General features: G+C 32.2%; 2 protein-coding genes across 2 annotated transcripts; one reads left to right on the top strand and one right to left on the bottom strand.

The window, feature by feature from the left end:
* Positions 1-308: 308 nt before the first annotated feature.
* Positions 309-4,595, top strand: LOTGIDRAFT_167006 (hypothetical protein; the record flags this gene model as incomplete). Its single annotated transcript, XM_009064479.1, has 6 exons — positions 309-934; positions 2,084-2,232; positions 3,576-3,727; positions 3,984-4,001; positions 4,221-4,339; positions 4,439-4,595. The coding sequence occupies 6 exons, from the start codon at positions 309-311 to the stop codon at positions 4,593-4,595; spliced, it is 1,221 nt and encodes a 406-aa protein (XP_009062727.1).
* Positions 4,596-8,514: 3,919 nt separating this feature from the next.
* On the bottom strand, positions 8,515-14,135 carry LOTGIDRAFT_167005 (hypothetical protein; the record flags this gene model as incomplete). Its single annotated transcript, XM_009064478.1, has 3 exons — positions 8,515-8,657; positions 9,411-9,525; positions 14,028-14,135. The coding sequence occupies 3 exons, from the start codon at positions 14,133-14,135 to the stop codon at positions 8,515-8,517; spliced, it is 366 nt and encodes a 121-aa protein (XP_009062726.1).
* Positions 14,136-16,543: the final 2,408 nt, after the last annotated feature.

Raw genomic sequence — 16,543 nt, 5'->3', positions numbered from 1 at the left:
TGTTGCATTAGCAGCTTTATAATTTGTCAATATACACAGGCTGCTATACAGTCATACTTAACATGCCTTCGCCATAGACTGATCATTTTGGCCTTGGGATAATATAGCAAATTCTTTTCAATGACCATATTCTTAATTATGGTATTCATTTCCATAACATTTTGATAGTGTTACCATACGTCAATAGGACAGACTTATTCCTTCAGACAGTATTATTATTTCAGCATAGGACTTTTTGTCGTCTGCTACTGGATTGTACTAACTTGAAAATGAGCGCGATTGACCGATGTGCCCTTCACCATGTAGAAATGAGAGTTGAAAATGGAATTAAAGTTGTTGAAGATTTTGTGTTAAAGTATGGATTTACTATCGTAGGTGAAAGAATACACCCATTATTCCACCAGTGGATGTTAGAAGTAGGAATGTGCCGATTTTTAATAACTGAAGTTTCAAACGAGGTTTCTCGAGAGTCCACGCGCTTAGCAGATGATGTTTTCATTTCACCTCTTGACGGATCGAGTGTGGATTGTAGAACTACTTGTTTCAAGAGATCTTTTGATATAGTGAACGACGTAGCTTTAGAAGTAAAGGATGTTGAAACACATGTTCGAAAACTGTCTAAAAATAATGTCGTGGTTCTGAAACCTTTAAGGAAAATTGCAGACAAAAATGGAGAAATCCTTATTGTGACTGTAAAATCTTGTTTGGACAACATCATACATACTTTAATACAAATAATCCACTTAAAGGGGAAGCTACTTCCAGGTTTTAGTTCTCCATCAAGTTGCAGTGAAGCTTTGAATAGGAGGAGACAACGTGGGACCAATATGTCACACGTTGATCATGTAACATTTGTCTGCGAAAGTGGTAAATCCCCATGGGTTATATCATGGTATGAGAAATGTTTTGGAATGAAGAAATTTTCTTTAAACAGGTAGGCTAAAGTGTCCAAAGGCTGTTGAGATCTATCATGCAAAAGCTATAGAAAAAAAATATAAATATAACTTATTGCCCTTGTTCTTGAGAACTGATTCAATTTTTAGCTCGTAAACGCTCAAGAAGGTTCAATTATTGACAGATTTTGACGAAACTTGGTATGAGTGTTTGTTATCACCCAAGGATGAACCCTATTGAAAATCAGAAAAATTGAAAAATATTTAGTATGAGTTATTGCCCTTGTAATTGTTCAATTTTTACCTCGTAAACACTCCAGAAGGCACAATTCTTGGCGGATTTAGATGAAACTTGGTATGAGTGTTAGTAATCACCCAAGGATGAACCCTATTGAAAACCAGAAGAGACGAAAAATAATTAGTATGAGTTATTGCCCTTGTTCTTGAAAATGCCTTCAACTTTAAGCACTTAACACTCTAGAAGGATTTTGACGAAACTTGGTGTGAGTGTATGTAATCACCCAAGGATGAACCCTATCAAAAATCAGAAGAAAATAAAATTATTTAGTAAGAGTTTTTGCCCTTGTTCTTGAAAACGCGTTCAATTCTTAGCTCGTAAACACCCAAGAAGGCCAAATTCTTGACAGAAGCTGCTTAAACACTCCGTTTTTATACGCCTACATCTGTATGTGGACGTATATTGTCGGCACCCTGTCCGTCCGTCGGTCCGTCCGTCCGTCAACATTTGCTTGTAAACGCTCTAAAAACTAGTTTTTTGGATGGAATCAAATGAAATTCGGTATGTGTATACATATTCATAAAACGAAGGTCGAGTTCGAATTTGAGCTATTTTCGACCGCTAGAAGCAGAGTTATTACCCTTGCCCCAAAATCTTGAATATACTGTTACTCTCTTAGCTTTCAACCGATTTTGATGAAACTTAAAATGGATGTTTCGTTTTTACCATCCGCATGCTGTGGTGGCTGTTCCACTATCTTTGTTAACCCTTTTAAAACAAAGTTATCAAGATACATTAGTTACACTATGTAAATAGCACTTTTTAGGTATTACAGGACTACGCATTTTTTATAAGGAAACTTTTGCATAACCTACTTCCCCTTTTAAAGATATCGTAAAATATTTCTTATATTGGTGTTATATTTTCTTTTCTTTTCTTTCCAATGCTTTAGACATTCTGATGATGGCAGTTTGGTTGTAAATGGGAATAATTCTGGGTTAAGATTATCGGCTTTTGATTACTGGAAATGTTCGGAGACTGGACTGTTTCATCCCGAAGATAACAAGTTTACTTTTGTGTTAGCCGAACCCATTGGACGAGGTAAGCTGTATATATTGGTTCCCAATGATTTTCACTCGTCCTATTAAGCTAATGGAATAAACATGATATGCGAAAGAAGTCAGCTAGATAGTCAGTAAATCATACATTCAAGCTGAAGATTTCAATCAAATAATTAATATGAAATTAAGTTTGACGAAGAAAAGGTCAGTACCAAGAAGTTATACCACATGTCGGTTGGTAGACAGGATCCTCAAAAACCTAAGTTCTTGTTCACTTCTGTACGTCTCGTCATTATTTTACAGATTAACTCGGATATCTGGAAATGTAGTTATTCTCGTGATTACAACACCAGGTCAATGTGGCGCTCATGTTGCGCCATTAATCCAAATCTTGATATATCTGAATTCTGCAGTGTACAGTTATTAACAATTGTTTTTATACGCCCACATTATAATGTGGACGTATATTGTCGTCACCCATGTCCGTCCGTCCGTTGGTACGTCTGTCCACAATTGGCTTGTGAACGCGATAGAGACTACAGTTTTCATCTGATTCGAATGAAATTTGGTGTGATCATTTATATTGATGAGATCTTGGACAAGTTCGATATTCACAATTTTTCGATGAGTTATTGCCCTTGACTTAGCCTAAACGAATTGAAATTGGCTTGTGAACGCAATAGAGACAACAGTTTTTATTTGATTTGAATGAAATTTGGTGTGATCATTTATATTCATGAGATCTTGGACAAGTTCGAATTTGACGATCTTTCGATGAACGGTTTTTGAGTTATTGCTCTTGACTTTTGAGTTATTGCCCCTGACTTATGAAAAACGCGTCAAAATTTGGTTGTGAACACAATAGAGACTACAGTTTTAATCCAATTTCAATGATTTTTGGTGTGAATATTTATAATTATGAGATCTTGGACAAGTTCTAATTTGGCTATCTTTCGATGAACGGTTTTTGAATTATTGCACATGACTTATGAAAAACGCGTCAAAATTTGTTTGTAAACACAATAAGGACTACAGTTTTCATCCCATTTAAATGAAATTTGGTATGATCATTTATAATGAGGAGATCTTATTCAAGATTAAATTTGACAATTTTTCGATCAACGGAATTTGAGTTATTACCCATGACTTAGTAAAAACGCATCAAAATTTCTTAGCGATAGAGGTTACAGTTTATGTCAGAATTTTATTAAATAATGTGTTTGTTTAAATCAACAATAGCTTGCACAAATTAGATTCCTGCTAGACAACCACTTGTTTTTTCTGAAATGCTATTGAATGTTCTTGTGTTAATAATATGTTCCATATTTTTCCTAAGTTGATTGTTTGGATATCAGAATGTTTGTATAAAATATTCATTTACAGGCCAAAGTCATGTGAAGACGTTTCTGTCAAAGCATGAAGGTGCTGGAGTACAACACGTTGGCTTACATACATCAAATATGGTAACAACTTTACAGATATTGAAAAATAATGGAGTGCAATTTGTTGAACCACCATTTACTTATTATGAAGAGGTAGGGCTCTGTCGATTCCTGATGAAATTCCCTGGAGTCAAACTTACCTAACTATGTAGTTTCTGAGACTTTGGTTTATTATTTTTTATGATTAATGGTGGACCAACTTATCGGCCTGTTAATTCTCTAACGATAAAGGGATAAATATTTAAAGTTTAATACTAAATTTATTTGAGACAAAAGCTGAAAGTTAATGTTTTTATACCTGATTCAAAGATTTAAAACGTCTCAAAGTAATTTTATCTTTACTTTTCAGGAATATTTTCTTAAAAAGGTAATTTTAATATTTTATATATTTCTTACTATCGGAACAGCGCTTATGAATTATTGTGTTTTTTTATGCAAAATTTGTTGTCAATTGCCAATTTCAAATAGCTGTGTACTTGTGTCAATTGTCGTTGCCACCGTTTGCTGTTGATCCAATAAAGGAAAAAGAAAATAAATGTATACATATAATACCTATATAATAATATTATATAAATAAATGCAACAGGTAGATGAACTGGGCGATTGTTTAGAAGAAAATGTTGAGGATATAATATCCCAAGGTATTTTACTGGACTCTGAAAATACATTAAACATAACGACTGGTGAACAGCAGACAGAAGAAAGGTAAGAATATTCTGTAAGTAGTGGTTGGACTTTTGTTATGCTCATGTAATGTTCAAAAGGACTAAGACCTTTGATAAGATTTCATATTTATTATTTTAGATACTTAATGCAGAAATTCACTAAACCTATTTTCAAAGAGGAGACATTTTTCTTGGAGATAATACAGAGACATGGTGCTACTGGATTTGGTTTTGGTAATGTTATGGCTCTGTGCAGAGCAGTAGAAAAACTCAAATGTACCAAGGCATCAGGCTGACGGGATAGCTTCTACGTTGTGAAACTTTCCTAAAATCTCGAAACACGTGGAACTGGTTTGTATTTGTGTCTATTTTGTTATTAATTAATATTAGCTAGCCTGTAATGCAATGTTTGAGATAGAGTGTGGATAATTCGATTAGTTTTGTTGTTAATCTACAAACCTGTCAGTTTTCTTAACCAGAATGTCACCAAAATCACAGGTATGTGAAGTTTTATTGATATAATATGCCGATATAGAGCGAGATAGATTAGTCTTGAGCGAATTAGCGCTATATCGACACTGCGTAGTTATATAAATGAAATTTCGGATACATGTGCCGAAATACTAACACTATAGCCGTAAATTGAGCTAACGGCATAAGTGATGATCCAGGTGTTTATCACTATTATCCTTCTCCTAAGAGGATGCTACAAATATAACATCTATCACAGCTGTGTATTCCGAGCGTTCCTGCATCCCTTTGTTGACTTTAGAGGGCCTTTGCCATGGTGTAGGATCGGGATAGCCTCTTCCAGGAAAATTTTCTGATCTGGCCCTGTCCACAATTGTTGTGGACACTATAGAGAGCTGGTTTCTTAATGGATTTTGACGAAACTGAGTGTGTGAGTGTTCGTAAGGACCCAAGGATGAACCCTATTGAAAATCACACGATTCAAAAAATTTGATGAGTTATTGCCCTTGTTTTTGAAAAATTATTGTGGACACGATAGAGAGCTGGTTTCTTGATGGATTTTGATAAAATTTGGTATGAATGTTTGATATCATGCACTTAAAGTGATACTACGTCTTAAAATGAACATAAAATTTAATTCTCAAGAATGGTCAATATTCATCAGTGAACTTACTTGGTGTCATAAAGTTACAAAAGAATTCCTGTAAAATCTAGAAAATTCATATAACTAAGTAATTATTGAAAAACGCTTAATCATAATATTAAGCGTTTTTCAATAGTTAATTGCATATTTATTAAATTTTTTGGATTTATCGGATTATATAAGGATCCTATTATGTTAATAATGACACCAGTTATATCGACTGATGAATATATGCTCTTATTGGCCAAGTTTAAAATTCTTAAATTTTATGTTTATTCTAAGACTTAGTATCCCTTTAAGGATGAACTCTATTGAAAATCAGACAAAACGAAATATATTTGATATAAGTTATTGCCCTTGTTCTTGAAAATTTTTAGCTTGTGAAAGATAAAGAAGTCACAATTTGTGACGGATTTTGACGAAATGTGGCGAAATTGTTTATTATTTCCCGATGATGTATCTTATCGATATTAAAAAAAATCTAAAAAGTATTTAATATGAGTTATTGCCCTTGTTCTTGAAATCACATTCAAGGCACAATTCTCAACAGATTTGAAAGAAACTTGGTTGAATCACTCGCGGAATCTTATTGAAAAGCAGAAAATCGAAAAAATATTTGATATGGGTTATTTCCCTTGCTCTTAAAATTCCAGAAGACAAATTTCTGGACTGATTTAGACGAGACTTGTTTAAAATCAAAAAAAAAAAGCTTGTGAAATATTTCATTTATTTATAATTCTTGTCAACATTCAGCCTCACACCGATATAATACACTACAAAACAGTTAGTAACAACGTAATTATAATCAAGAACAATAATGAATAGGCGTAAACCCCTCCTTCGTCCATTCATTCTTTTCAATGGTCTGTCATGAAATTTCATACTCTACAAATGTAGTTAATTGGTCTGGCGGTTGATGAATAAATATATTTGAGGAGTTAATAGAAACCGCAGTCATTTGTTAACATCAATTAAAGTCAGATAGGTTACTGTTAACATCGCTGCTGGAACGCCAGTAATGTTAATGCACATATTTGCTCTTTTGTTTTGTACAAAGCACAACAAAAGTCTTTTCACAAATAAATACAATATTGGGTGTTTAGAGCCAATCACCAATATTTACTAATTCGCGTGGCGATTCATCTGCCATTTTATTGACGTATGACTACTTCTGAATATAACATCCAATGACAATTTAGTCATACTTCAACGTACGTGACAGATTGAAAAGACCAAAATGTGAAACATTGAAAGCATAACGACTAATCCAACGTAATACGAGTAGATGAGTCAATAAATATGAAGTTAGCGCCCAAGTGATCAGTAATTATGGAAAGAAATGGCGGTCTCAAATAGCCTATCCGATTTCAATGTCACTTTTCCCGCCATTTCTATCTCAGAACGACGTCTGCCTTAAGTGGATAGAGACCAATATGAGATGATTTAAATTTTTTGATAGTGGTATGAACATAAGGGTACCATCAATATTGTGATCTGCCAAACTTCAATTAAGATCATTTCACCCACCTTTCGCATTTCTCAAATATTTCTGAAATTAATGGATATAGTTGGCGCCTCGTAGATGATACAGACGATTAATAGAATGACTATTCAGATTCTATATAGGGGACGTTTCAGACAATTATACTTAGCATATAAAGGACAAGTTTAAATATTTTAAAGGTGAAGTAATGGGAAGAACAGTTTACTCTTAATAGGCGTTAAAAGAAAAATTGGAGGAACATTGAATCATTAACCATTCGAGAGATCATTTAAGAAGTTTATTAAATGGTAAATAATGGAAGATATAGCGACTTTGGGGCGACACCAAACCCTCGACCTGGGCAGTAAATATCTTGACCTGTCTCTCTAGATTCTCCACTCTCGACCACATTATAATAGTAATAACTGAGATATTAGTAATAAAATTCAAGTATAGTATAGAAGATATGTACCTGTGTATATTGTTAGCTGTAGATACTAATTCAAGATTGATATATGTATATTGATACACTTTGCCCACCAAACACACCTTTTCTGACAAAATACACAAAAACAGAGGAATTACTAAGGTATATGTACGTTGGCCTACCTGCAATGCGTTTTATAACAGTAAATTGGTTTTGGAAATTAATTCCTGTTAAATATTAGTGTGAGTGTAAACACCATAGGATGAACCTTATTGAAAATTATTTGATATGAGCTATCCAGTTTTTGAAAACGTGTTAAATTGATAGAAGTTATAGTTATAGTCTAGAAGTCACAATTATTGAGAGATTTGCACAAAACGTAGTGAAATTGTTTATTATACCAAAGGATAAACCCAAATGAAAATGAAAACTATCGAAAAATATATGTGTTATTGCTCTACTTTTGAAAACGCTTTCAATTTTCAACTTCTTCATTCTAGAAGGCACATTCTCTACAATTTTAAAGTAACTTTGTGAAATAGTATATAATCACACAAGGATAAATATTTAATACTTCCCGACCAAGATCAAATAATGCGACATATATAATATTGCACTTTTAGCCTATATAAAACAAATACCTACATCTTAAATGTATTATTTGCTAATAGCTCAAGTCAACCTCCTGGACAACTTGGCTACCATCGCTATTTTTCTTGTTATTACCCCTTTCAGGGTCGATTGCATTATACACTTCTCCATATACATTCTTACTATTTCGTGATTTTATCTTTAGTTTTCTCTGTAGTATTTTTCATGTCAGAGAATATAGCCTGGCTGAATAGAACGACTAAAATTATAATTGTCAAAACTTTATATGCTGGACTACAAAGCATCCCATTACAATCCTAAAATTTCAAAATTACCCCTTGATCAGTGATGAAGGCAAATTTACAGCGAAGATATCTTACTTTAGTCGTGTATGGAAATTATTACAAGAAGTACGGTATATCATTCTATACCTGTCTACTATTTTGAGTACCATTGACAACAAAAGTTAATGTAAGAAGTTCTTATCGCTTAATTTGATTTATTTGTATTTAAGTAGTGTTTACCTATACGTATATTGGTAAGCATTTCAAGAGCTTTACCGTCTTATGAATTGATGACAAAATATTGACATTCGTAAATTTAGATTATATCGATTGGATCTCGGAATATACGATTTTGTTTCACACAGCAAATAAACATCACACACATCATTTCATATATGCTGTGAATTGCCCGAACAGGTAGTCTAATCTGTATGAAACACAGTCCTCGTTTCCATTTATCTATGTCACAAAAAATAATACCGTTATTGACTTTGTCGGTGATCATAGGTCTAAATGAATGGAACGATTACGTATCTCTTCTGGTGAGAGAATCTATTCTTTTAACCACTGGACTGTCACGTGATTGCAACTTTGCAAATTGAACAAAGATATATTCTCAAGCTTTAGTGTCAAAATTGGGAGATAACTCGGACTCTTATTTAAAGATGAGTTCCCCTATTTTCATTTATGAAAATGAAAATGCTAATACTTATTTAAATAGAAAGTAGAGTTGTTCTTATGACTTGTAAAAATACCAGTTTGTCTCACATGTCCATAATTAATTCATAATAATGAGCTAATTAAGAAAAGAATTACCAGCAGAATTCCACTGAATGACCGATCAAGAAAGGTCAAAAAGTTCATCCAGACTGTAAATACACAATTATGATTGGTTAAAAGTCTTAATTATATGTAATAAGAACATAATGATTTGATTAAGAATACATGATAATTCATTAGAAAAACCAATTAAGCAAATATTTTGCTTAATTTGACACTAAAAAAATAAGGAAACCCATCTTTAAGCACTCTATATTAGTTTATGTTGTCATTTAACTAAGATTTTACCAAATTGCCAACACAAGTGCCTTGATATGTAACATAGCACAAGCGAAACTTTTACGACGGATAGTTTGTCAAAGAAAGTGTCAATTCAACAGTGTTCCTCCGTATATTTACACAGTATTTTTAAGAACCAATTTATTCACTTACAAGAATTATAGGGAAGATTTAATAACTCGATGGTTTGTACTTTATTGGTCACCTTGCTCATCGGATCATTTTCACAGTTGAACGAAAAGACGGAAATATAAAAATTCCCACTAGCCTGAAAAAAAAAGTACACGATTGTCAGTGGGAACTCTCTTATACCCTTTTGTACCGTGTTTTAAAAAAAATTATGTGCCAAAATTCAGTGATTTAAAATTCTTCGTATGTAGATGGTCATAAACATAAACTTTTTAATAGAAAGTTAGGCGTTGTCCAAATTATACCGTTCTAATTTATGATATATATTATAGAAATATAAAGTTATTGAAAGTGATATATTATGTATTTATGATGAAGATTTTATGATTAATAATAAAGGTATAATGATATCATACTTGACCCTTTCAATTACAATATTACCTAAAATAATATCGTGTCATAGCCAAAATAAAACTTCTCAACTAATACTTCAGATAATGTGAGAAACCACCTCAATACTTCTCGAAACAAACCACCTTACTTTATTACCATTTAATAACTCTACCAGCTTTATGTTCGCTTCATATAGCTTCTAATCTTGTCCTTGGCGAATCACTGTCGCCCCCAAGAACTCTTTATAATCATAAATTTGTCAAATTATTATTGAAAGAGACGATTATTAACCTTATTTAATAATAAATATAACAATTATAAATACTATTATATTACAATCTATCAATATCTTCTGCATAGAGTAGTGGAATTGTTTTTTGTTTTGTTTCCAGAACCTCAATCACAAAGGAGCGGGCGCCAAAGAGACTATTCGCCCACACAAGCAGAAAATTACAGGGCAGCTAAACATTTTGACCAAAGGGTCAATGACAATAATTTGAAAAATCACAAAATTTCTTGCGTACCCAAAAAAAATTTCCTTCTCAATTAACTTCTGAATTCTATCATTTCAACATTTCACAATGCTTAAATTTCTCTTTTCATCATAATGATGATATGTATTGTATATGACTTTTAGTATCTCGAATTCCTTTTTTCTCTGCTTCAAATGTGTTTTCTGTTTCTGTAAGAGTTGGGTTTGCTAGGATTTTCGGTTTTTCTACTATCACGGCGTCTTTGTATGCTTTAGTAGATGCCAGTAGTTGTATATTGGAATATTTGTACCAGGCGTATCTTGTATTATGCACTTTCGCCCTTTTAGTGACTATGCAAGGTATATATTACAAACAGTTCTCGGAGGTACTGTGTTCTCAATCCATGAACAATTGAAATTCGGACCAATACGTTCAAGGCAATACCAAGACTAATTAGCTTATTAATCCAGTAAGGGTGAAAAAATACGGTGTGTTTTACCAATAAGGGTATATTATTTTAGAGTTAAGAGAGATAAGGCAGAGTTTGTATATTTAATAGTAAGCTGATCAATATTGAACGAGATCATGAATATTATTATCTGAATAACTTTTCATTGTATTTGAACGATACTTGATTCAAGTACCTGCATATTAGATAGATAAATGACCAAGATATACCTCTATTATAGATATATTACTGACTTTTCAGATAAATAAATAAATAAACCTAATGGATTTCTAGTACCTCTATAATCATAATAATATGTACTGCTTGGAAACACAAACCTTGCAAGTAAAGCGTAAACAGATAGGTATTTCAAATTTTTATCCGAATGATACAGTGACTAAACGAGCAACTCTTTTAAACGGATGAAAGTTTTGAAGCTTGCATATGTTGTTCTATTCCCGTCATGATTTGAACACCCAATTCAGAATTCGGAATTCGAGTGTATTATAACATAATCACGAAAACCGATGGCCAGCATCCTATCAAACTAAACTCGTTTGTACTTTAAAATGTCAAACTAATACGAACTCTTCTACTTTGATTGCAATAGCCTCCTTGTTTACGGCCTTTTGGTCGAGGGCTTCGATTGTTTGTATTTGCTAACATACAATCCAACCAAATCGCAGCATTTGCAAACTTTCGTTATACAAGAAAGGTGGCTATTGCAGTCAAGGTATAAGACGCAGTTTTGAAAAGATTGATATTGTGAAGCGAACAAAGAAATAAACAAAGTATAAGAAATCAGTAGAGTGAACTCAAGATTGTACCTCTCGATTTCAGCTTGACCCTTCCCTTATATATATATACATGTACTTCTAATCTTCGTGTGGAACAATAAAAGAATCATGAAACACTACAGTCGGAAAAAATAAATTACAGGCACTTTTTCTGACCAAAAGGAGGTTAATATGAAATGCCCCCTTCAGCAGACAGCTCTATTAAGTGTATGTACAACAGGTATGGTATGGTATGCTAATAACATACACTCAAGTTAATTATTAGGTAAAAAGAGAACGACATAGATATGTTTTCACTGTGGAGAAATGTGTTGAATCGGATTAGAAGGGATTTCATTTTCATTTAATAAAAACTTTAACATGACATATCAATCTCGTTTACATTAATAACATTTTAATATTCGGTTTGAAGAGGGTTAATTTTCAATTTATTTCATACGTTTAAAATTCTTAAACAAACTATTATTTAATCATTATGTTATAAACACAGGTCTGCATGGCGCCTTGGTCTTATAAAATTTTATAAATTAGTATTTAAGGACATTTAAACTTATGTAGTTTTAAATCTATGTATTTTATCACCAATGTTAGGACAAACGAACAATTTAGTGCAGAATGAAATAGGAGTGAATGCATAATTTACAGGGATGTGTTGTATGTCAATACTTGATTTTGAATTTTTTGTTTTTTTAATTATGATATAAAGTTAACTTATGTCATTGAACTTTATAGATTTAGAATTGCGCTTTAGGCACAATAAAATTGTTGATTATGTAAAGTATATATATATACAAAATAATTCAATAGTATGTATACATGTGTATTCAATTGACCAAGAATATTCGAGGTTCAGTTTTAAAACAACAGTACATAGGTTACCACTTGTAAACTAGATTGACGCCAATTCTGTTTGAAAGGAAATTGTTTGATTGCTAATAGAATTGTTACAGGCCATAGAGTCATAAACAAAGCTCTCATTTCATAAATTATGATTTTATCAAGTATTATGATAAGAGCACATGGTTTGTTATATACGCGATATTCGGAAAGTATCTTAATTATTATCCTAAATATCAAAAAGTGTATTTGTATATTTCAAGTTGAACTTCACGCTTTGTTTCCTGAGTTGACTTCCATCTATATTACTACAATCAAGTGTCTATTGTTTGTAATTTGATATTTTTAACTAAAAGCGACCTGCTCGTCCCTCCACTAAACAAGAGCTGATTTCCGTATATGAAAAGTCATACAGTGTAATTAATATCAATTGAGTTTATAATAAAGGATATTGTGGAAGGAATAAATATTCATTCACTTCCATGTTTATATTTCAAGTATAAATCAACGCTAAATAAAACTCAGTGATTGACAAACATAAAGAACTATATTTAGCACGAATGAGACAAGCTTTCTTTTCATTGTGAATGAATGACTTTAGTCATCGTAACAAATTTACAAAGACAACAATATACCCCTCTTAAAGATTGGTTCCCTTATTTTCATTTAGGAAAATGAAAATGCTAATACTTATATGAATAGAAAGTAGAGGTGTTCTAATAACTTGGAAAAATACCAGTTTGTCTCGCATGTCCATAACCAATTCATAATTAGCTAAATTAGAGGAGCTGCAATGAGTGACCGATCAAGAAAGGTCAAAAAAATTTTTTTTTATCTTGACTGTACATGCATGAACATTTATGGTTGCTTAAAACTCTTATTTATATTCAATAAGAACATATTGATATGATTAAGAATCCGTGATAATTGAATAGAAACACCAAAAAATTTGACACAAAAAGACTCAGAAGCAATAACTTAAACTTCCGGTTGGTGCGGATGAGTTGTTGGTATGTCAACGCTAATATCTTAAAGCAATTCGTTACTTTTGAGTTAGATGAAAAGGTCTACTTTTCATTTGCTAAGCAAATATCAAGTTCTCTCAACTCAGAAAGTAAGTACATGTACATGTAGTCGGGTGACTTTATTTCTTCAACAAATACACTTACAATTGTGAAAATTGTGGAGTAATCGAACCGAGTGAGAGAATACCATCAACGCGGCCTGGTACTAGTCATCCTATCGGTAGACTACAACACTTGATAGCAAACTTTCTGTCTCAATATTGCAAGTCAACATAAATATTTTATCTGGATTCTAAAATCATTTACTTAATCCTATGACCACAATTATTTATCTATTTCTTTGAAAACAGTGGCTTAGTAAAACTAATAATTCATGTTTAAAAGATGATAAATGTCATTGAGGGGGTCGTGTCTTTATACTAATATCATGTTTAAATCGCCTCTAAATCGCTTATAGACTTTTTATTTCAGAAGTAAAATTGTAAAGTATGGGGTATTAGGGATTAGTTAAACAGTTAATATAAGTGATAAATTAGAAACATGATTTAATCAAAACTTTTATATTAAATTTGTGGATTTTGTATGCTGTTGACATAATCAAATCCAGTTGATCTTATAAACCTTTTCACACGCTACAGCAAACAATTTTGATAAACGCATGTGTATACCTTTCGATCGCCCTGTTTTCGCGATGCTCTGAAGGCTGTCGACATCAGAACCGTATTGATTATATCATGATGATGTATTATTCTACATGCCACTATTCTATCAGCCATATCTGTAGGAAGGACTGTTTCACTAATACAAGACCAATAGTCGGAACTATTTTTTCAGATTTGAGTATTGCAAACTTTATTCTTACACGTCGAAGAATTCCTCACAAATGGTGGGTCCACAGAGGTTATATTTAAAAGTGTAGATTTCGTAAAAATATAACGGGTTACCTGTTAAGTTAGAAACTCAGATTTGAAACAGATTGCGTCGTTCCAGAGTTCACTGCGCAATAGTAAACGAGATTCATTGGAAACCCTTTTAAATCATGAAAGCAATATAGAGATACCAAGAGAAGCCTGAAGACAATCATCTAAACATTATCTAAACAATTTGCTCGTTTTCAAGAGTATCTTGTCATATTGTGTCAAATTAGTTCAACTCTTGCAAATAGAATTGTAGAATTGACTGATCATTTCTCACATTTGAAATGTATTTTTTTTGTAAGGACACCACGCGGGGCCGATCATCAAATTTCTACAAACATCAAGTTTGAGTCTGTGTAGGTCTAACAGCTATATTTGTTTTTATTCAATCAATATGGTGGAATTATATGTTGAAATAGTTAGGAAAATGAACAGGTGATTGTATTATATTAACTTATACCTGATCTTAATTTAACCATTATTATTAGACAATTTGGCGGTTGTCAGGCAAGCAGATTATCTCTGATACAATATATGATGTTATATTACCGTGATATCATTACTATTGTTTTATTCTGGATTAAAGGTTTATTTCTCAAGCAATATTGAGATAGGCCTAATGTAACCAGTCGATATATTATTGTTAATGTAATGTTCATTTTGATGTGGTGTTGGATAATTAGCTAACAACCACAGAAAAAGAACATTTTCTCTATGATCCGGATACTCGTCGGATAGAATGTCATTTTCTGATGACTCTTGTATCGTTTATCGGTTACTGATCAACAGATCTCGATCTATAGGCTATGACTGTTGTTAAATTGTTCAAACGTTTTGGTATGTAGTTGTCTGTATTTACACTGTTTAATGCAGTAAATGATTAGCCTTTTAAAAGCCTATTACGTCTACTACATGTCAATCAAAAATGCCAACGAGTTCTTTTCATTGCAATCCAATCTTGAAAAAATACCAAGGTTGTTCGAATAGATTCCACATTACAAGAGACAGTGAGCCAATTAATTGAACATTAACATGTTTTTTCTATTTCTAACTCTATTACTATTACATTGTTTCTACGACTTAGTTCACTCAATTTTAGTTACTCAAACATCCTAAAGATATGGTTATAGACCGTCAGATAGAACAGACAACAAACATTTTACAATCTCTATCTTGGAGCTATTAAATATGCATTCTATGTATTCTCTCCGCCAATCCTTTTAAAGAAGATATTTGATTTCAATATTTCATTATTTCATATAATTAAAAATGTTTTTGTTTTAGGTAAACTTAATATACATGACACATTATAAACATTGTCATCGTCATATAACTGGAAAGTTCTTTGCAACATTAGTGTGAAAGGAATAACAGTGTCCCCAGCCATCATAGATTTTGAATTTTGATTTTCATTGCCTGATGTCTATATACCCAGTCGTTATGCAGTACACATACTCAAATGAAACGAAACCTAGTTTTACTTTTCTGCACTCTTTTGGGGCGAATGAGGACGAACAATGCAAATAAGAAGGTACAAATATCATTACTTATCAAATATATTCTTTTTAATAAATAATATTTATAGCACTTGGTTAGTATGGTAATGCATACACTATAACAATACTTGATAAAAAAAAATTAAATATATCTGTGGTCACTTAACAGTTATTTGGAGGAAATTAGTTTTAAACTCTTGGTACTCAATTTTGTATTTTAATTTATATAATATTGTTCACATATATATTGTACCGCAGTCTACAGATAATAAGCAGAAAGAAGTCAATGGTCAAAATTTGTTCACAAAATCAATGTGTAAATAAACAAATTTCCATCCGTTATGTTTCATTGACTTTTGTGTCTACATGTAGGTTGCAGAAGGTCGCACATAGATGTTTTATAAATTTTTTATAATTTTGTGCTTAAATCACTTGAGATACATGACATGTTTATGATTATCTGCTTCTCGAAATCATGGAATGTAGTTTTGATATTATTATCACGTTAGTTCTCCTTGTAGCGCAGATTATACACATTTAGTATAATTATGCTGCGGTATTCTTTTTTTCGGAACAAAGTTTTAAGGCACTGATTTACACAACATCATTTGTAGTTTTCGGTAATTCTAACTTTCTTCTTCCTCTTCCACATCTATCTCATCACCTGATATATCTGATTCGATGCGCGGGTAACCACCTCTTGATTCACTTTCCCTTTCAGACTTTAATTTATCAGGTCCGTCAAGCTCTATATCCTCGTTTGTAGGCGAA

The sequence above is a fragment of the Lottia gigantea genome, assembly GCF_000327385.1.
Source record: "Lottia gigantea unplaced genomic scaffold LOTGIsca_63, whole genome shotgun sequence".
In the NCBI taxonomy this organism is placed as follows: domain Eukaryota; kingdom Metazoa; phylum Mollusca; class Gastropoda; family Lottiidae; genus Lottia; species Lottia gigantea.
The sequence above is the reverse complement of the archived record's forward strand: the minus strand, read 5'-3'. Positions and strand labels throughout refer to the sequence as shown.